The 22,930-nt window shown below is 39.9% G+C and overlaps 1 protein-coding gene across 1 annotated transcript in view; it reads left to right on the forward strand.

The window, feature by feature from the left end:
* The first annotated feature begins 7,332 nt into the window (after positions 1-7,332).
* Positions 7,333-22,930, forward strand: part of SNX24 (sorting nexin 24) — an 88,703-nt gene continuing 73,105 nt past the window's right edge. The window contains exon 1 of the mRNA XM_059492068.1: positions 7,333-7,423. Coding sequence (XP_059348051.1) covers positions 7,364-7,423 — 60 coding nt within the window. The 5' untranslated portion in view covers positions 7,333-7,363. The remainder of the gene's footprint in view (positions 7,424-22,930) is intronic.

The following is a 22,930-nucleotide window of genomic DNA, read 5'->3' on the forward strand; positions in this document are numbered from 1 at the left end:
CACTGTGTGCTTGTGTCTGTTGATACTTGCTGGTGTTCTTAGGAGTACTGTCTAGAGCAAATTAAGATGTATCCAGCGCAAACCCAGCATTTTGCAAAGAGTGATGGAGAAGGTATTAAAGATGCACAAACAATTACCCATGGTAAACTGTTCCGGTTTTTAATTCTAAATCTCTTCGATGTTCTTTTCACTTGAAGTTATCACTGCCTTGGCGAATTCTACTGTGTTAGTATTCAGAGGGTCAAAAGACATGCTTGGGCAACAGACATGTAAACTGAAATCTTCTTCAAGTTTTTACAAAGCTTCTGCAGAATTAAAATCACCTGCTTGGTCAAATACTGATTTTGATCTTACTGGACTGACACACTGCATCAGCTGTATTCAGTTGTCATCTCAGGATACAAAAATGAAAAAAAACATCTTGCAGTAATTCTGGTAATAGTTGAGGGAAAAAAGTGGGTAATTTAGCTGACTGTTTGATAGTTGTAAGAGCTAGTATTCTGTTTGGATTTTCTTCAGTAGAAAATATATTTGAAGGGACTGGTTATACCTTTTGCATGAAATCAGAGCACGTAAACATTTTTCTGAAATACACAATATTAATGTAAGATGTGATGTCCTGTCATTTTAATGACATACTGAGCTTGTTGATATATTAGTATTAATGTTAACAAATTTTAGGCAAATATACTCACATAAAAAAGCATGAGAAGCAGTTACTTTCAGCTAATCATAAGACTGCAGGATGAACACATGAATTTGTATTGTTTGGGGTCAAATATAAAAGCACATAATACCATTTCTGAACAGAATGGAAACCTCGATTCGACTGGAAGGTCATACTCTATTTTTACAATAAAGTTAGTGTAAACTTGATTAGTATTTGCTATTGTTTCTCTACTTACCTCTCTTAACTCAGTATTTCAAGGAGTTTTCAAGGGAACTAGAACACAAAAACCCTCACCAAAATTTATCAAGCCTAAATTAAGCTTCTTTTTAAATGGTTAAATGCCAAAGCCTTAAGTGAATAATACCTTATGCATCAGTGTTTGTTCTGTCATTGATCTTAAAACTGCCTTTTGAAGAGCTCAAGTATGCAGGAGATCTATGACGAAGAAACTGATCTAGGCATAAGACTGTAAAGTGTTACAGTGTACTTAATGCTGGCTTACTTGCTGCTCATTAAAATTGACCAACAGCTCAGTATTAAACTTACTGCTCACAATATATACTGCTTACACTGAAATTGATATTTCCACAACTAAAAGACTCAGTTTGGACATGGCAAGGTCAAAATAGGTAAACATATCCTTTCATGATTTTCTTTTCTTTTTTCTTTATTTTTTCTTTTTTCTCTAAGTGTCCAGCTTTCTTAGCTGTTGATATCTTTTTGCTTCCATCAGGGTTAGAATTCATTTGAATGATGGATCACTTTTCTTCTCTTGTGACAAGAGAATAAGCAAGTCTGCTAGCCAGGATTAGTTTGGCCGTCCATACCAGTCAACTGAAAACAAGAATGAGTTGTGCAAGTTTTTCTCAAAACCAGAAGCCTTTTGGGGAACAAAAGGATAATGGCATATCTGGAGTTCACTGTCACACAGGGTTGATTGCTAATACAAAAGATTCTAGGGGTTTTTTTCCATCACAAGGTTAGCTTGAGGAGAATATCCAGATCAGCTGTTACATTTGGCTAGCATAAAACTCTTGCTGTTTCAAGAAGCCGTTAATGATCCTGAGATTGGCTCAATTATCTGATAATGCCAAGGCTCTGGGTTCAAGTTCCAGATGGGTGATTCATTTAAGAGTTGGACTTCATGATCTTTGTGGGTCTCTTTCAACTCAAAATATCCTGTGATATGGAAATTTATTTTGTTTTTCTTCCCCTGCGTTGTGAAGATTGGAGATCTGGTTACCGTCTTTCCTCATGTGATTAACATCCATATTAGCAGAAAAATTTCTCAACCCGAGTGAATGGAGGTATTACTGAACTCTTTCCTCTGTTGACCTCACTACTAGCTATTGTACTAGATTTAAGCTTGCATTTCATTAAAACTACAAGCCAATGTACCGCTGAAGAATCACTAGCATAAGCAAAAAGTAAATGTTTGCAAAATGATGAACTGCATTTGGAATACTGTATGAAAGACAAGATGCTACTGAATTCTCGTTTACCTTTTAGGTTAAAATAGAATGCAGATATTTGCAACAAATTCTTCTATTCATCATGTCCATCATCCTTTTTAAATTAAGTGTAAATAACATAAAGTGACTCAAATTGAAGACATTGTTATTTCTTTCTTAAGCTGATGTTCAGTGTACAGTAAGTCTGTAATTCTTTCATCACTATCCCTTTTAAAACAGAATATTCTGCTTTCCTATCAATTATTCTTTGTTCTACCTCTCCTAGGTTATTTCCATCTGAAAGCCTCATATGGGAGTTTGTTTCAGCTTCTGTGGAGTTCATGCCCCAAATATGTCAGTTTCTTTCAAACTGTGGAGATGAGCTGCTGGCTGGTAGGTCTTGTACATCTAAGAGAACAGGCAACATCTACTAAATTTATGTGTACAGTGAAATTATTGTCTCAAGGAAAAAAAAAAGAAAAAAAACCCCATTGGGGTTAAATTTTTTTCTCTCCTTTCACTTTAGAGTACAACAGGCTATGTAATAATCTTAATTTGTGGCAAAATATGAGTCTATTACAAATGTGGGGGAAAAAAGCTAATATTTTAACTGGTTAGAAGCTAAATTTTCAGGTTGTTCAGAATGTTACTTGTTACCTGCTAGGACAATTCTTCCTTTTTTTTAAATTCTTGTCTTCCATAGTTGAATCAATGATAGTAATTGCAAATTGTAACTTGTTAGTAATCTTTGGACTTTACGGGTGAAGTCATTCCTTCCCTTCCCCCTCTCCCACCCCAGATCAGTGAGGAAATGATTAACAAAGGAGAGGTGTATAAAATAATCCAAATTTTTTTTTCTCTTATTAAGAAAGAAGAGTACACAAAGCAGTGTAGGCAGACCTGTCCTAGGATATTCATATGCGAGCTAAAATTAAAGAAATAGGCAATGGAAATGGAAGGGCAAGAAAAGACTAGAGATAAACAATTTATCTGTGATTGAATTTTGTGAGTTGACGTAAAATTAGTTTTTTAGCGATTGAAAAATTGACAAACTTAGCTTGTGATCTAATTAAGGACTGTTTTTTGATCTGGCCTCTTGTTTTGATGTGTATTTTACTTATCACTTAGATTAGAATTTTTGTATGGGTTTCTTTGCCTACTTCTATTCTGGAAATTAGCCATTCAGAAAGTCCTTGAATCATGAGAATTAGTGGAAAGTGCTCTTTCAAATTTGCCTGTAATTATTCCTTTTTCTCTCCTGTGAATCATTCTAATATGATGGATGCTAAGTTCCCCCTCCCTGTATGAGGAATTGCATAGTGATTCTTTTGGAAATAAAATAAACACAGAAGTGGCCAGTAAAGGGGCAGATTGATGGTTCCTAATTTCTGTAATTATGGACGGTTAGGTAGAATCGGATGACAGGGAATAGTTACAGCTGGAGTTACAGTATATTATGAATTAATTTTATATTCTGGATCAAGGTAATTTAAGAATAAAACCCAAGATATTGATAGGTGCCACAACACCCAGCACTGAAGACCAACACCTCCTAGAGTACTTTTGAGAGTCTGCTCAACAGATGAATTTGAAGACAGTCTATGTCACTGGTAGCAGTAGAGTTCAACCATTTTACAGTTTCACTTTTAGGATTACTAACATAATTTTAATGCACGTTATGCCAGTTCAAGTCAAGCTACATTTGAAGTATTTCCACCTTGCTTTGTGTTTTGTGGGAAGAATTATTGTAATATCTGTGCAGTTAGCTTTTAAAGACCTGGATGGTTTTGAACACACTTTGATAGCATTCTATGAACTACTGTTTCTTAAATTTTTGATCTTCGGTGTGTTAGACAGAAAGACAATCTTGGCCAGCCAGCCATGGGAAGAAATCCTTTTTCTTTCTTCAGATGTAACTTTAAAGATTAGCCAACTAATGATGATATATTGTGTAAATTAAGTATTTAACATTCCAAAACATATTGACGTATTTGAATTCAGCTCACCATGTAATCTTCCTTGTTCCTCTTGGCTGATGCACAGTCAAAAGTTCCATTATATTCTATTGAATTTGAAACCAGATTAATGTCTAAAACGTTTCTTTGTTAATAAGTTATATTAAAGAGAAAAGTACCTTTTTGAAATTACTGCTTATTAGGTTGCAAACAGCCACAAACAGTGCTCCTATGAAATTCTTCAACTGACTTCTCAGCGTAAATGCATTATGGCACAAGTGGTGTCCTAAGACTTATTCCTCTGGTTTTTATTAGAGGGAGAATAGAAACTATGTCTAAAGACTGGATTCTTAACCAGAAAGTAACAGTAATGATAGCATGGTAATTTTTACCTAGTATGCCCATGCTTACTAGAGTGATAAAACTATTATCATATGGCTAATCTTTCCTTGGAACTATTGTAATATCTTTATCAGAGGGTGCTTTGGTGGGGAATGGGATTTCATACACACCTTTCAGTAAAAGGATATGATGGAGAGCACACGGGGGCTGGAAACATTGCTCTTGTCACTACTACCACAGAGCAGTGCTGGCACTGTCCTGCTGGTTGTCAGCAGTTGAGGACACTGGTCCAGGAGCAGTGTTGTGCAGAAACAGATGCTTGAGAAATATCTGGCTTTGATTTCAGGTAATTATTAAAAAATTTTGGTTTGTTACTTCACTTTAGCTTAACAAAGTAAAATAGTGTTAGTTTGCTTAAGTCTTCTTGATTTAAGTCAAATGATGTCTACTTTGTATTGCATCCTTCAAGTCACAGTTCTTTGCTTAGAGCAAAATATAATTAAATTTACCTTTCAGTAAAATAAAGAGATATGGAGAGAAAATGAGCCTGTAATGTGGTGCAGTGGTGCTCGATAAAGATGCAGGACACACTTAGGGTGCAAAGAAAAAAAGGATAGATCTCAGCTTATTTTGTGTGCCTCTTTTTGTAGAGTTTTTAAAGAACATCCCACGTCTATCCCCAACTGGTCAGTAACAAGTTCTTACCCTGTATTTACTGGTCACTCAAACTCCCGGTGTGTACACACAGGAAAAGTTCTTTGTGAGAGATAGTTTTCATTTTTCTGTCTAACGGTATAAAAACAGTTTATACAGGTAGGTAGTGTTTATCACAGTACTAGAGTTCTTTCTCAAGGGAACCAGGTTGTTTGCCACAGACTTAGAGCTCTTTCTCAGGGAAAACAATTTGTTTTTCACTGCTGCAGAACTCTGTTCTCAAGAGCTGTCAGCTTTCTCATGGCTTCTGTTGGCTCAAGTCAGAATTCAGTTTGTAGGCCTTTGGCTTGCTGTTTCCCCACCACAGTAATCTCCCTCCCTCTCCCTCTCCCTCTCCCTCTCCCTCTCCCTCTCCCTCTCCCTCTCCCTCTCCCTCTCCCTCTCCCTCTCCCTCTCCCTCTCCCTCTCCCTCTCCCTCTCCCTCTCCCTCTCCCTCTCCCTCTCCCTCTCCCTCTCCCTCTCCCTCTCCCTCTCCCTCTCCCATGCTATTAATCTAGAAAGAAACAAGTTAGTTTTCAAAATAAATTTCAAAAAGCTCACAGCATAAGCCACAGACATCAGATAAATTTGTTTTCTGACTATTTTTAAGGAATGTTTTTGTACTTGGATCTACTTGTGAAGATCAAACCCTCTATGGTCATGGATTTATCACAGTAGCTACTCTAAAAGATCAGTGAGGTTGTCTCAGGTAGTGCCTGAGACTCTCTGGACTCACTCTCAGGTGAGTTTGAAGATACACTGTTTAATACAGTGGCAGTTTGTTGACATTTTGCTTCCACATGGTTTGGAGCTTGGAATTGGCAAATTTGTGTGAAGTCAAAGCAGTTGCCTGTGCCAACAGCCTGGCCTCCTAAATGCACTTGGTGTGCATTTAGAAACCTTCTGTTTCTGCCTCCATTATTCTTTAAGCCATCAAAACAGCTGCCTATTCTGGAGTCTTATTTAATTTCTCCAGTGGTGAGGAATCACCTACAGTTCTCTGAAATGATATGGTTTTCTTTGCTAAATAACAAAGTTAAGAGGTGGCCTCTTGGGAACACACACAACATAGGGAACTTTCCTGAGTGCCACTTTTTTTTTTTTCCCCTCTTAATTTCATGTCTGTTCCCAACAGGCGCTACTAGAGGTGCAGCATTTGTTTATTGACTGACCTAGTCATAGCAGAAGGCTGTGCTGCCATTCAGCGGGCTTGGTTGACTGAAGCGTTGAGTGGCAAGAAGTGGCATGAGGTTCAGTGAGAGCAAATGTAGGGTCATGCACAGGGGTAACATATACAGGAATAGCCCCAAGTACCAGCACAGGCTGGGGCTGACCTGCTGGAGAGCAGCTCTGTGGAGAAATACCTGGGAGTCCTTGTGTATGACAAGCTGGCCATGAGCTGGCTGTGCCCGTGGCGTCCTGGGGTGCGTCAGGAAGAGCGTGGCCCGCAGGTGGAGGGAGCTCCAGTGATTCCACATCTGGAGTGTTGTGTTCAATTCTAGTCTTGGTACCAGAAAGACAAGGTACTACTTCAAGAGGGTCTGGTGGAAGCCAAAAAATGATAAGGGATCTGGAGAGGAGAGACTGTGGGAACTGGGCCTGTTTAGTCTGCAGAAGACTGAGAGGGGATCTCATTAATCTCAAAGTCGGGTGCCAAGAAGATGGTGCCAGATTCTTTTCAGTAGTGCCTAGTGGTAGTACAAGGAGTAATAGACATAAACTACAACACAAGAAATTCCACCTCAGCCTGAGGAAGAACTTTGCACTGAGGGTGGCAGAGCCCTGGAACAGGCTGCTCAGGGGGCCTGAGTCTTCCTCTCTCCAAACCCATCTGGGTGTGTTCCCGTGTCACCTGCTCTAGGTGACCCTGCCTTGGCATGGGGTTGCTCTTGGTGATCTCCAGAGGTCCCTTCCACCCTAATGATTCTGTGATTCAGGTTTGAGCTGCAGTGTGAATTTAGGACCGGATAAATTCGGCCCTCCGGAATTTAATTTTTTTTCCCTCCGCTTTTTGTGTGCTCCGCAGTACTGCTGCAGCTCCGGCTGAACCAGAAGCCTACGCTGTGGAGCACCATTTGTTTCAAAGCACCTTTTCTCCAGTGGAACCTCCTCCCTCCTCATCCCGGCAGCGCGAAGGGCCGCGCGGTGCGGGGCCCAGCCCGCCTCCTGCCCGGCCCATGTCACGTGGTGCACGATCACGTGACGGGCGCGCAGATGGCGGCCGGGCTGCCGCCGCGCTGAGGGGAGCCGGCATGGAGGTGTTCATCCCGTCCTTCCGATACGAGGCGAGCGAGCTGGAGCGGGGATACACGGTGAGGTGCGCCGGGGCGGAGCACGCCCGCGCCTCGGGGAGGCCAAGTCCCGGCAACCAGCGGGGGCTGCGCTGCAGCGCTGGGCAGACATCAGTGTGCCGGGGCCGTCCTGCCCTCCGTGCCCAGGCCGGCCCCGACCTGCCCTGCCCAGCCGTGCCGTGACCAGCGCAGCCCGTCCTGCCCCGCCAGCCTTCTCCCCAGCTCTGCCCAGCCTTGCCCCGCCCTGCTCTCTCCAGCATTGCCCTGCCAACCGTGTCCTGCAGAGCCATCCCAGCCCTGCTCTGTGCACCCCAGCCATGTCCTCCTTGTCCAGGCCGGCCCGGAGGGAGCCGTGCCCTGCCCAGCGCAGCCCTTCCCTGCTCTGCCCCTCTCGGCACGGGGAGCATGGCCTCAAGCCCGCCAGACACCTGCTGCCTCACTCGGGCGCTGTTGTGCGGGGCGACAGCAGCGACAGAGGCGGGTGCGGCGTGAGCGGCGAGGACGCTCCGGGAGGCAGCTGCTCCCTCGCCGCTCCGCCCTGCGGGGTCCAGGTGAAGGGGCTGGAGTATCTCTTGCATGTGGAGAGGCTGAGAGAGCCGGGACTGCTCATCCTCGAGAAGAAAAGGGGCAACGATGTCTCTTCAATATGTACCGATGACCTGAATGGCCAGAGTGAGAGGGCCAGACTCTTCGTGTTGGTGCCCGGTGACAGGAGAGAGGGCAGTGGGCAAACACCAGAACACAGGGAAAGCTCTTTAAACATATGACAAGACTGGCTTGTTATCATGAGGGTGGTCGAGCACTGGCATAGGTTGCCCTGAGGACTGTGAAGTCTCCATCCTTGCACATTCTCAAAACTTGGCTGGACGCTATCCTGGGTAGTCAGCTGTATAGCTGGCTCCCCTTGAACAGGCAGATTAGTTTGCTCAGGTTTTAGAGGTCCTTTTTGTTCTCAGTAGTTTTTTCACCTCACAAAACTGTTGGACAGTAGCATATTCACGTGGTGCTTGGTGGAGACAGCTGGACCAAAACCCAAGGTATTTATCTGAAAGTGGATATTCAAAACGTGCTTCCTCTATTAAATAAATTCATTTACTAGCTTAGAAAAAAAATCTGAATCCTGTAGAACTTCTAGAAGATTAATCCATATAGGTAGTCATAGTTCCTTGAAGCAAGTTCATCTTCCTTATACTGTATATTATTTGGTCTTCACTACTAGCAAGTGTTTGCAGGCCTTGCAAAAGGTAAACCACTTTAGTTGTGTTAATGTGGGAGTGTAGCAGCATTAATACTTTTGCCTTTTGGGTGGACTTAAATGTAAGTGACTCTCTACAAGACACCTGTGTGGTTTTGGGGAGTTGGCTTTCAAACATTTTGAACTAAATGTGATTGAGTGTAATTACAATAGCGCAGACTGATTCCACCACGTCCTAGTGGGCAGGTTAGTCGAAATGACAGAGTGATTTCTAAGATGTGCATATTACACAAATAGAACTTCTCATAGTAATGTTTATTTTTAGTATTTGCATTTAGTGAGTTTCTATTTCTTTAAATGTAATACTGTCTAGAGGATATGGGTTTTTAAAATTTAATAAATGTTAAGCTGTGTAAGCTTCAAAGAAATAAGAAATGAAACCATATGATTCTAGGAGTCTTCCAAGAAAAGGGTCCTGAGAGCAAGCATGTTCTATGACAACACTGTTGATTGTTACAGCATTTTTCCTCTTGAGTCATTTACTGGTGGTGAGTCAGTCTCATGGATCTGAAAGTTGCTGTGGTTTAGTAGATTTTGGTAGTTTTTCCTGCATGATTATTTTGCCATTTTATTCAGGTGAGGGGATTCTATTCTACATCCATACGAGCCATGATCATACTTTATGCTGATCATGAAACTGTATGAGGTAGTGTAGCTGAAGTTTGTCTGAGTTGGGCATGCTTGTAGGAGAGGATATGGAAAACTGCCTTGATAATAACGTTGTGTCTTTCCTTTCTGTTTTAAAGGACTATTCATGAGAAAAACTTATGCTGGTCTAATTGTCAATTTGTGATTATTAAATAATTTGCATAAGTATTGTTTCAAGTGCAGAAATTCAAAGGGGTATACTTTATGTCGTCCTTACAGCAAAACTGAAGTTAATGAAAGCTTTCCGTTGCTCTGTACTAGCTGTGAAATTATACAGGTAATCCGCTTTATGTTCATTTTCATCAGCAGCTTTACGACATTAGCATTTAAAAGTGTGGTTTACAGGCCAAAGAAAGTGTACTGCCTATGAACACTACTGGCAAACTGGTAACAAAAGACAAGAAAAGGCTGAGCTGCTTAACTTTTTTTTGCTTCAGTCTTCATTTGTGGATCTCTTTTCCCCACAGTTCTTGAGTGGATAGACTGCAAGGCAGGGAATGGGGAAGTAAGTTGTAAGAGATGAAAGAGGTCATGAAGAACCTGAACATACCTGAGACTAAGGATGCTGATGAGATGCATGCCAGAGTCCTGAGGGAGTTGGCTGATATAGTTGCCAAGCCACTCTCCTAGATATTTAAAAAGTCATGTGAAATCTGAGGTGACTGGAAAAAGGAGTACCCATCTTTAAAGGGCATAGAAAGAAGGACCTTTCAAACTACCAACCTGTCAGTGTCCCGTCCATGCCCGGGAAGATCCCGGGACACGGATCTTCCAGGAGCTTCCAGAAGCTCTGCCAAGGCACATGGAGCACAGGGAGCCAGGGCAGCTGCACCAAGGGTGAGTCCTGCCCGAGCAGCCTGGTGGCCTTCTGGGATGGAGTGGCTGCATCAGTGCCCGAGGGAAAGGCTGCAGGTGTCGTTTACCTGGGCTTCAGTAAGGCCTTGACATGGCCCCCATAACATCCTCCTCTCTAAACTGGACGGGTGTGGGTTCTGCAGGTCAGCTGCTAGATGCACAAGAATGTGTTGGATGGTCGCCTCCAGAGGGTGGTGGCCAATGGCTCAGAGTCCCAGAGGATGTCAGTGGCAAGTGGTGCCCTCAGGGGTCTGTCCTGGGACCAGTATTATTTAATATCAATGGCACAGACAAAAGGATCGAGTGCACCCTCACAAAATTTGCAGATGGCACCAAGCTGAATGGTGTGGTTACTCTACTGAAGACAGGATGCCATCCAGAGGGACCTGCAGAAACTCCAGAAGTGTGCCTGTGGGATCTTAATGAGATTCAGAAAGGCCAAGTGCAAGGTGCTGCACCTGGGTTTGGACAATCTCTGTTATCACTCCGGGCTGGGGGATGGAGGGACAAGAGCAGCTGTGCCCAGAAGGGCTTGGGGGTGCTGGTGGGTGAGGGGCTGGACATGACCCAGCCATGGGCACTCACAGCCCAGAGAGCCAAACGTGCCCTGCAGCCAAAGCAGGGTGGGCAGCAGGGTGAGGAGGGGATTCTGCCCTCTGCTCTGCTCTGCTCTGCTCTGCTCTGCTCTGCTCTGCTCTGCTCCGCCCTGGTGAGAGCCCACCTGGAACGGGTCTGCCACATCCAGCCCTGGGGTCCCTAGCATAAGAAAGGGGACTGTTGGAATCAGTCCAGAAAAGGACCACAAAAAATGGATCAGAGGCATGGAGCACTTCTGCTTTCCTCTTTCTGTGAGGAAAGGCTAAGCGAGTTCGTGTGTCCAACCTGGAGAAGAGAGGACTTTGGTGCTCCATATTTGCAATAAACAGGGCTTTTAAGAAAGGTGAGGACAGGCTTTGTAGTAGTAGGCCTTTTCAGTGGAAAGGAGAGTGCTTTTAAACTAAAAGAGACTAGATTCAGATTAGACATAAGGAACACAGTTTTTACAGTGAGCATAGTGAAATCCTGCACAGATTGCCCAGAGAGGTTTCAAATGGCCCATCCCCGGAAACATTTAAGACCAGTCTGGATGGGACTCTGACTTAGCAGCCTGACCTAGACGAAGTTGTCCCTGCTTATTGCAGAAGGAGTGGATTAGATGACTTTTAAAAGTCTCTTCCTACCCAAACTATCACATAATTCTGTGATCACAGAAGTTCCACTTTACGCAGTTGATCCTTTTACTGTGTTGTTTTTCCCACGAGTGCTAACTTGGTCAAAATTAAAGTGTTTTGTTGGACTGGAGTAGCTGGAACAAGGAACTATCAGAGCATATGCAATTGAGAATAGCAGAAAAGGTGTTGGAAGCAGATGGAAGATTGCTGGCTTGCAGACTGCCCACCAGCCGGGGGGTTTCAGAGGGTGCCTTCCGCACTGTGACTGCCGGGGCCATTGCAGACAAGCAGCAGCCACGGGTGGTTTTCTGAGAAGAGTGGTGATGGTTGTTGTGGCGTCTTTGCTGAAAACAGTGATGGTGATGACCTCCTGCATGAAATGAGGGACTGAAGGGAGAGTTGTTCCTCTCTATGGTGGCTCTGCATTGCAGCCCTAGCACGCTTCCCTGACATCCCTGTGTTTCTAGTTCCTTATCTTTAGCAGAACCGAATCCAGTTCCCCTGGATGCAGGCTGCTGCTGTGTGTTCTTACTTCCTGAAAAGATAGGACACAAAAGGGGTATTTGTCCTTTTCTTTATGGGAATTCATTACCAATTGGTTTGTTTTCAGCTTAGGCCTGTTGTTTTAGATTATTTTCTTTTTTCCCTGATGTGGCTAGGCATCACTTGGAAAGTGGAATGGCCAGAGATCCATCAATTCTGCGGAGAGGGAGGAAATGACTTGCCATAGAAAGTGGAAATTTCTGTCTAGCTTCAAAGGAAAAACTACAGTGCAATTATGAAATAGAAAGGGAGGTCTTGACCAGAGAAATAAAATACTAGGGATATAAAAGATTAGAAAGAAAAATTAGGGAAAAATATAATTATACAATGCTTGAGATTGGATTCTGTCAATAAAATAAATGGGAAACACAGTTCTTTCAAAAGTGTTTGTTTCAGGAGCTCAGCTTTTCTAAAGCACTGTTCATCTGATACAAAATCTTGAAAGTCATTTTCCCTCATCCCCTACACAAAAAAACCCAAGGAAAGACCCCAGAGTAAACTTGCACTTGTTCCAGTTCTGTTTGGAGTGTACATAAAATGATGAAACACAGAATATGGGAAATGTCAGTTTTCTTGGTGGACAATTAAATTTCATTGTCAGTTTAAATTGATGACACTAGCTTCTAAACTATTGAGCCTGTGCTAATAAATGCAACAGTTGTTCATAATTTGGCAGTGAATGACCTTTAAATGTAGGCGCTTACTAAGGATGTCCCTAGAGAACAATTCAACTTCGAAATGACACCCACGTGTTCTTGTTGTCATTTAAATATGCTCCCTTTGTCAATAACAGAATAATAAATACTAGTTAGATTTCTAATGTTGATTCAGATCCCAGGAAACTTACTGAATAAATTAGTGTACATTTGATTTATATTGACCAAAAAAATTTTACAGTGGTATATTGCAGGTCAAGGTGACATACATTTAAATGTGTTGTAGAGCAGAGGGCATACTTGACTGACACAAGTGCTTACTGCACTTTTAATTAACACTTCCAATACGACTCTCCAGATTGCTCCTGTAGTTGCAATTGTAGAAGCAACATCTGACATGTGAGATCGTAAACTAATGTGGGCTTTTTGAAAGTTCATTCATTTTATCTCCATAGAAGCAGCAGTTTAATTACAAGACTGTACTTCTCTTCATGGAAGTATAAAATCACAAGGATCTAAAGTTTGGTAAAGTTTATGTATTTCAGCATTCTTTGCTGTTAAAATTATTGTACATAGGGTCAAAAAGGGAAGTTTTTAGTTGTTCTTCTATGAAGACCCACAACAAGGCATTATAGCAGATTATAAAGGGGCAATATTTATTCTTTTTTTTTTAATGATAAAGTACAGAGGGAGTAACTATGAGTTTATGTAAAAAGATTTCAAAGTATTAGTGTTCTAGCCCTTTAACTTTTAGTTTTCTATACTGTGTAAACTTGGTAGTTTTAAAAAATCTGAACATATTTTGAGTGCCTTGAGTGTGAAATCTACCAGCGTGAAGACGACTTGCATACCGGTCGGGCTTTTGTAAGCTCACCATGTATTAACCTTGGGTCAGAAATAGAAATCAGTGACACAGCAGTCACTCCAAGTTCAAGGAAGTTAAACAGAAGTACTCAATCTATTAGATCAAATTAGTCTTTCACAGTCTTAGTGTCTTCATAGAGGGTTTTCAAATGTCCTGGTTGCTCTACCGGCGTCAAAGTAAGTCTGTACAGATGCATTTCTCTCCTGCAGGGATAATGAAGACGATAAAAGATAATTTGACAGATGTCAGTGATTCTGTAATGTCAGAAAAATGCTATTTTGATCATTGGTTTTGGTGAGTTTGATGTTCCAATGAAGGTGGAACATATTAGGGGAGGAAATAGACTAGGTAATTTAAGCCAGATTGCTGTTTCTAAACATAGTTTTTTTTCCTAATTTTTCTCAGTCAATAACTTCTGCATTTGTCAGCAGTGATGATTAAATTTCTTTCCTCCAGTCAGTTTTCCAGTTTGACAGACTTTGTCAGTGGTATGAAACTGACCACTTGGTATGCAGTGGGAACTTGAAGAGTGTAAAGTAAGACACAAAGAATTTTGCAGTGCACATGATGGCAGCTAAAGAAGAAAATAGGAAGAGGTAAAGCCAAAGTGAAAACTGGCTGAATTTGTATACAGCGATCAGTTGGAGCTGTGGACAGATCAGAGAGACACATGTAGCTCCAGTGATCTGCAATTGCTGGGCAATTGCCTGAAGGCCCCTGCTTCACAGTCATGGAATCTTTTTGGAAAGGGCCATCTAAGATTTCTCTGAGCAGGAAATACCTTTTGCTTTATTTGTGATGGGAGGGTTGACAGCTGAGTAGAGGAGCAGCAGCATTATTACCTCTATCAATTTTCCATCTGAAAGAGCAAAAGTTGACACATTCTATCAGTACACTCTAACTGCAAAACATGTATTATCCGTTCATCTCCCAAGATCTACTGGTTTGCAGGTTTAATGAGGAATTTACATTTTCAGAAAGATTGGAGGTAGCAGTACATTTTCAGAAAGATTGGAGGTATATATTCTATATATAGAATATATCTATATCACAATAAAGATATATTTGAATTCTGCTGTATCTTTTGGAGGTATTGGTGACAACATTTGTTTAGTAATGTAGTACTATCAGTGGAATTATTTCATCAGAGGATTCATGCTTAACTGTCCTGGTGATGTTTCCGGATAGCATCAAGTCGTGATAATTGTAAAATCTTGTCCACAAAGATAGTGTTAAACAAGTACATAGTATATTCTTCACTAGCCAGAGTGAGAACACACCAGACTTTAAAATGCAGCATGAGGGAGATGGAATAGATTTCTCACTTTTTCTTACTGCAGTGCAATTTTGATCGGTCTTTGAATTTGAACACAGCACCTGATGTAATTAATTCCAGGTTTAATTGATAGTTAGTGACCATTGTTATGGAATTTATTAAGTTATCTTGGAATTTCACTTGGAATATGATACCGAAGAGGTGCTTCTGTGCAGAGTGCTCGGTGGGATAACTTCAGTGTTGCACTTGGGTGCAGTGGAAATGCTTGGTTTAGGTATGCACCATGGAAGTGTGTTAGTGGAGTCTTTGAGGCCATTGTATTCTGAATATTCTTGCTATCAGTAGCCATTATATTTTTGTGTTTACAGGAATTATATGAGGACTTGTATCAACTCTTCATTTTCAGTTTTCTATAAGCCTGCATTTTTTGTGGTTTGTGGAAGACTAAAATAGCATTTTGGAGAATGTTCTGTGAGAGGATTTTAAAGACAAAACAGATGTGTTGTCGTTCCCTTTGAAAGTGGCATTGTATTTTTAATAGAAAATGAAAGGAGAAGTGTATGTTGTCTGTTAATCAACTTATTTTGAGGTGTCATGATAAGTCTTACAGCTAAAGCATGAATATCCTCTTCCTGTAAACAAAATTATTATTTCAACCTATATATATTGTGTTATAAATTTCACATTTCATAAACCAATAAATGTTGTAGGGTTTTGGTTTTTTGTTTTTAATAAAATATTTGGGGCACAGCAATCAGGCTTGGATACTTTCAGGCATTGAAATAAGATGAGACAGAAGGAGTATACCATGAGTAAGGAGCCCATGTCCATGCCGGGTTTGAAACAAAGTATGTTTCTTCTCATTCCTCCTCTGTTGGTGCAGTGAGAGCTCCACCTCTTGTTCAAAAAAACCTTTGGTTCTAGGCGTGTATCCATAGGAAATCTGAGAAGATGAATTTGGTTGTTGAATTTGCCCTCAGTGTAGGGTACTGACTATGCTAAGTAATTTATGAGAAGTGATAGCCAAACCTCCACTGCAACCTCCATCTAGTGTATTATTTATTTAGATGTCACGGTGTTTGTGGGACCCAAAGGACCCAGTTAAGTCCAGGGCCTCTGTGAGACAGGTGTGGGATAATGTACACGCTGCACATAGTTTCAAAAGTCACTCTTTAAAGGGGTTGCCTGCACTTGAGCATCAGTTCTTTCCTGGTGAGATGCTGTGAAAAGCATTGCATATCCAAAGATATTCTTACTATTTGAGTACTTAATTCTTTAACAGAGTGTAAACAGTACAAAACTTCTGTGAAAATCTTCTGTCCCACTAGGTTAACTTGAAAATGGTAAGACAAGAATTACTTATCTTCATTATTTTATTTTTTATATATCTTTTCTCTCATGTGATTGCTTCATTTTTTAAAAATGGACCCCCTTTTTATACCAGAGCAGAAGGTATTCAAGTACTGCAGTATCTTCAGATTGGAAAATAATGAAATCTAAAGCTTCCCTTATAATCTTTTACAAAAGGATGAGCAAAGTCTTGATTAGATAGTGAAATAATCAATTGTTCAGCAACAGGTCTGCATTAATGACAATAGACTGCTTTCATGAAAAAGGACCGTGTGTGTTGAGAAATACAGCTAACTGCTTCTACTTCTGGTTTTGCACAGGACTCTTTCTTTGTGTATAGATTCCCTTCTCTACTCTATTTAGTAATCAAGCTCTTACCAGGAATATGACAGATCATGTGTCTTCCTTGCAGCTGAGCTGTGATGGTGATTACAGTCTGACTTTCTTGTTCTTTTAAGATGTGGAGAAAGAAAAAAGGGAATATGTCTTCAGTTTATTAGTAAATTAATGGACTAGTAAATTTATGGTAATGTCAGGGAATGTAATAAAAATATTAGCTGTGCTTTAAATATATGAAGAAATGGATATTCAAGAAAAATGCACATCAGCATTGAATTTGACAGTTATGTCATTATAGAATCAGCAAACATATTAGCCTATTATTTTTTCTTATTTGTTCCAAATTCTGAGGAAAATTATCTCCTGTGATGACATACTTCCTATAAAGTTTTGAAATGCTTCATTCTTACAAACAAGATGGACGACATTTGAAAACTGTTTTCTAATTAGGGATTCATTCTCTCAGTAAAAGTCAAAGACCTCCCTTCCAGGTTTATGTTCTAGCAAGGGAGTATAAAAAGTCAGTAATTAGTGACAATATCTATTTTTGGTGTTGAATAGAAATGTCAAAGGCCTTTCCTTTTGCTGAGTGTTCAGAATGTGGGTGTGATTGTGTGATTGGTAGGAATAGTGGTTTTGCACCATTGCCTCTGACACAGTGACTAGAAAGCTCAAGTACATTCTGAAGTATGGCTAAGTTTGGGGTGGATTTTTTTATTGTTTTGGTGTTTGTTGTTTGGTTTGGGTGGGGGAGGTTGATGGGTTTTGTTGGAGTTTTTTATTTAATGATTTCCTTTTCATATTTGTCGTCTCTGTCAAAATCCATTCCTAATTTTGGTTTTACCTTTTCCCTTGTCAGAAATGTTTCAATATCAGACATTGAAGTTTTGCCATGGATTCCTTTTGCCATTTGAGAAGAGGGAGACAATATTTTTTGAAAGAAATTCACTAAGATCTTGATGAGCACGTTATTCTGGCATAGTAGTTTTCTTCTCTCAAGTAACTCAGTCCTTATGTTGGCCTGAATTAGAGGCAAAGTAGGAAAGTATACTTTGTAAGAAGTTCAGCACTTGTAGCTAAGAAGTCTTTTAAGATTTTGTCTTTTGTTACCTACTTGCTACTATATATTTATCTGGAAAATAAGGAGAATATCATAAAGGGAACCAGAAACAGTTTGAGGGTTCTTGTTAGAATAATTTTTTCTCTACATACATTTAGTCTTCATATTTGAATTTTTTCTTTCCTGGCTTGTCATTGCAATTACATAACTGCAGCTTTAGAAAACCTCTAAACAGAGTTTTAAGGGTGAAAAAACCTTGTACCATCTGGTTCATAGTATAGAACTCTAAATTAAAAGAGTGATTTTTTTTGTCTAACTGGTGGGAGAAAGAAGGACATTTCTCCTGAAATAAATTGTTCTGTATACTAAGAAAAGATGACTTGAAGTTAGTTACTTAAATCAGGAAAGTCATTGCTGTTTGCTTTTTCTTTTCCTTGCTTTATTTTGTTTTTGTTTTGGTTTTTTTTTTTAATAAATTGTGAATGTTAGCATTACTTTCTCTGAATGCAGTGGCCAGGATAATTCTACTAACACAAAACTTTCCTAACTGACTAAGTATTTAAAAAATACATTTTGTGAAGTGAAAAAGAAAAGGTTAGTTTTGAAGTGTGTTTGGTGTATAGGAAAGAAATGGTAACATGCTGCACATTCAAAGCTTTTTTTTGCTACTTAAATTGTCAAAAATTGCTGATTTGAAAGGGGGTAAAAACCTGCTTAAAGTAATCACAGATACAACCGTTATCTGTTACAGGCTAAGAACTTAATGCCCTATTGCTCAAATGAGTTTTTACAATAACGAGATAGCTATATCACACTCCTAAGTGAAAAGCTCATGAACTTTCCTGCATGGTTATTTCCAACCTCTACTCTTCTAACAAGCTCCCAAAGTTGTTGTTGCTTATAAAAGTGGAAAATGGACCTGATAAAAATGTTTAGTCTGCAGGGCTGTGTTTTATTTATCATATCACAAAAGAACAATGTTTTGTTGCATCATGGTCAAAATAGAAGCGACCTTGCTTGTTCATGAGTGCTCAAAGCATAGAGATAAGAGGCAAAGTAATAGAGTACAATAGAAAGAGTGTAGTGTAATTATTTGTGGCTTGTCAAGTGAAGCCCTTTCAGGCCCCAAGTGATTCAAATCTGGGAACTCTGCACAATTCTGTACACTAACCATAGCCAGCATCAGAGAAATCTCACCCAGCTTCTCCGACAGTACTGAAATTGCATCAGTTTGTCATGCACTGAGCATGCCAGCTCCGTACAATATCATTTGCTTGCAAATGGGCCTGGCCCCAACGCCCTGAGACACATTCTTTGGTATCTGACTCTTGGCCTGTGATTTGTCATGTCTCTAGTGCTATCAGCGTAAAGTAATTTTAATAGATTCTGATGGTTTGCTTCTGGAAGGTAAAGAATGCACTACAGATTGTGTCAGGTAGCTTTCTATGGCATGCAGTTTGGTGGAGGCCCTCATGATGGTGATAGCCAAACAAAGACTATGGAGAAATGAGAACCCAATTTTGAGCAGTATTTAACACTGCCCTTCTCAACACCCTGCTGTGGACATCCTTGCTAACTCAGCAGGTCCAAGAACTTAGCAGCTCAGCAAAGCAGGGTTATTTGCGCTTCAGACTTATTTATGGATTTATGGATACAGCAGAAAAACAGTGGCTTTTTTGCCCCTACGCAGAAAGTGTGTAAAATGTATAAAAATTTTAATTAGTTTTGAATAAGTAAACTGGATGTACATTTATCTTGGTGTTTACCTTTTTATTATTTGTTTCAAGTATTAGTATTCTCTAAATAAAAATCCCTGGGTTTTTTAGCAATATGTTACATAATACCATAAAAACATTTTTGAAAGGCTTATGTGACTTATACTAACATGTATCTTTTATAAAATTATATAAATATGGCCCAAAATACATATTCCTGAAGAATTTCTTCATATATTTTAATTGATATATTTATTTGACAATGATTTGATTGCTAAATCTTTGTTTGAAGCTGTTTTCTTACACTATGAAGTAAGTATGTTGCATTATTTTACTCTTCCTTTAACACCACTGAGATGAGATTATTTTGCCATTGACAACTCTGATCTTTGCATCATTTTTTTCAGCTGACTTCCTTAATTGATTACTACTTTGGTGTTGGAGCCTGTGGCATAGCTCTCCAGAATTCTGCTGACACCAATCGATTAATGTGAAGGTGTTAGTTACTGATTTCATCTAAGAAACATTCAAAACCATGTCAGTAATCGGTTCTTAAAAACTGCCAGATCACTGGATTTTATTCGTTTGAACATGTTAGTTTGGGTTTACAAGGATTTCCCTGGAGAGACAACAACAATAAAAAAAACCTAACAAAACAAAAGCCAACAAAAAAAAACCAAAAAACCAAGCCAACCCCCCCCCCCCCCAAAAAAAAACCAAAATATCCCCACACTTTGAGGTGAGTCTTGTGGGAAAACAGATTTTATTCAGTTGTACATTAATATAGTGTACGTGCACATGCCTTAATAATTAAAAGACTGTTTTAAAATATGTACTTATTAATATTTAAGGTATCTCTGAGGAATTTGTAAAAATGCTTCAGCACTAACTATTTCTTTTTATGTTTACCTGGGGAATTTTTGACAGCAGTGTAACTCTGAGCACCCCGCTAGCAAGGCTGTGCAAGTCTGCCACTTTCTTTTCTGCAGTTACTTCCACGTTTGCTTAGCAGCTTTGCATAGCTAAGCAAATTTTTAACATGAGCCTGCAATTTTTTTTCCTTTTTTTCTTCTAAATATGTTCAGAAAAATATGTTGTTTTATACAATTTCGCAGAGTAATTCTGTGTTATGACCACAACTCACTGTTCAATATTGCACGTAGGAAAAAAAAAAAAGAAAGTTTCTTTTTAAGCTTGATATTAACTTTTGAAAGCATGTTTTGCTTTTATTTCTTGGTGGAGTTTTTTGTAGAACGACTTCTTAAAACAACATAGATTTTTCCAGTGTGCTAAGCTTTGTGTATGGTGCTGTCCATCAGTAAAACTTCTCTGTCTGATTTCCTAGGGGTGGTTGCCGAGTGTGCAAGTTTGAGAAGTCCAGTGAGCATGCTGTGTTCACAGGTTTTGTATGTGCAGAAGGCAACCTGAGTCAGTTGTCTCTACACCAACATCAAAACCAGCAAAGTATTGTGGTCAGTGTAATATGCTTATATTCAGAACGTAGATGGACAAGCCTACACATGTGTTCATGGGTGCAGATATGCAGAGGCATGTGCACGTGTCAGCATTGGAAGGATTTGTTGGGTTGTGTTGCTGAAGGGTCTGTTTGAGTTCCGGTATGACTTGATGTTTTAGTGATGTGGATGATAGAATGAGAATGTCCTTATTTGAATTTGCCATTGACACCAAGGTGGAAGTGACTGTGATCATGCTGGAGAGCAGTAGAGTGTAAAATAATTTTCGTAAGTTGGAAAGTTTATATAAGAAAGGAAAATGAGATGCTAACTCAATAGGAACTGGTATCAAATGTTATATTTATCAAAAAATAATCACATAAATGGAGTAACATCTAAAAGATTAGGCAATAGATATTCCTGAAAGGATCTGGGGGTTATCATGCATCACAAGATGGCTGTGTCACAAGGCAACTGCCTATTGGGGTTCCAAAAGAGGAATGTAACAAAAAAGTCAGTGATGTGAAGTGTATACTAAGTGTGGAGTGCCATGTCCAGTTTAGGTAGTGTGTGCTAAGAAACATGAACAAATGAGAAAAATTGTGGATAAAAGAAGGCAATGTAGGAGCACTTACAACAAGTTACATTGCTTTCTGGATCTCTGATCAATGTGAAGGAGCTCTTTAGATTGAAAACAAAACAGTGGGTAGGAACCGCATGACAATCTCTGGCAACAAAAAGCTGTTGAATAACAGAGGCAGTTGGTCTGTGTATTGACAGTGTCATGGTCTTCTGCTGTGCAGATATCTGACCTATCCACCAGAAGTACAGGGCTAATTATGAAATGGTCCTGAATCCTAAAGCTACTACAGCTCTAGCACACTCTTCAGGAGCAGGGTATGGAAGCTTTGTGTGAGGCTTACAAGTTTCTGTTAAGAGTAAGAAGTACAGTTGGTAAGATGTACAGCTTAGAGACAGCAGAAAGAGCCAGGTACCTCCAAGAAATATAGAGCCAGATTAGTTCTCAGACTCCTTTTTGTGAGCCCCCCCATTGACACTTGGCTGTCATCCTTTGCATTATTTCAAAAATTTTGTTTGTATCTTTGCCCTAATCTTTTATCTCTTACAAATTCTTTGGCTTTCTAAAACTCATATTTAAGAGTCCACACAGAGTCGTTCTGTCTCTTTTCCTGGGGAAAGTGGAAGCCTCTCATAATGGAACAGTTGCTGAAACAATCATGAACGTTTCCAACTCTGATTCTTCATGTAAGAGACAAAAATGTGATTTGTTCATTTGCTCAGGTAAGCCTTTTTCAAGGTCTTCCTGGGAGGTAAAAATTCTAGATTTTTCCCCATTTTTAGCTAATATTATTCAGTAAAGCATTTGTGTTTGGTATTTATCCTGCTTTCATGCTAGTCTGTATCTGATTCCATAACTGTAAATATACATAGCAACGAAAGGAGATGTAGAACGTCAAGGCTGACATCTCCCTCTATAAGCTAGTCAAGAAAATGCAAAAATTCAGTGCTACTCTTACTTCAGTCAGTACGCTTTTTCCAGTTTCACAAAATGAAAGCTTTCTGAGTGTTTAAATTGCTGGATGTGTGGTGTTTTAAGAGGTGACTAGATTGGTGGTTTAGCTGTGAAGCAGAAAGCAGTGGGGGGACAGGAGGGTTAGGAGTCCCGTCAGAGGTCTGAGTCACTAATCCCTGTCCTGCTCACAGATGTATTCACCTCAATCCTGTCTGATCTGAAGGGTGTGAAAATAGACTGTACAAGTTAGAAGGCTCTTCAGGTTTACTAAATTACAGAAATAACAGAAGGTTAAGCAATTTCTTCCTCAGTTTACTCCCAAGTATTTTCAGGAGCTGATGAAAAAATTGTATTTTTAAAAGATTATTTCAGAAGGATTTGTAGGGCAACAATTTTTTGCCAAACAATATACCTTATGTGCAGAACTTTCTGTAGGTATCACCTATTCTTTCATTTGATTAATGAATTATGTACTAATTTTAATTTTGTGGGACAAGTTGCTGCTTTGTCAGTGTGTGCTCAAATATCAGCATTCATTTCCTGATGTTTCTTGCATGTTCAGTGGTAACACAGAACATTCTCTCTGCCCTGGTGCAGGAGGCATGATGTGATGCCTCTCAGTAGTAAGTTCTTGCTTGCCTTTTCTCATGTGCTTTCTTTTAAGCACTGCTATGATCCATTCCATGATGTGATCATATGCCTTGGCAGAAGTCAAAGTCAGAGCAAGAATAGTGCTCTGCCACTTGCCATTCTAGTTCTCTCTTGCT

The sequence above is a fragment of the Ammospiza nelsoni genome, chromosome Z (genome assembly GCF_027579445.1).
Source record: "Ammospiza nelsoni isolate bAmmNel1 chromosome Z, bAmmNel1.pri, whole genome shotgun sequence".
Classification (NCBI taxonomy): Eukaryota; Metazoa; Chordata; class Aves; order Passeriformes; family Passerellidae; genus Ammospiza; species Ammospiza nelsoni.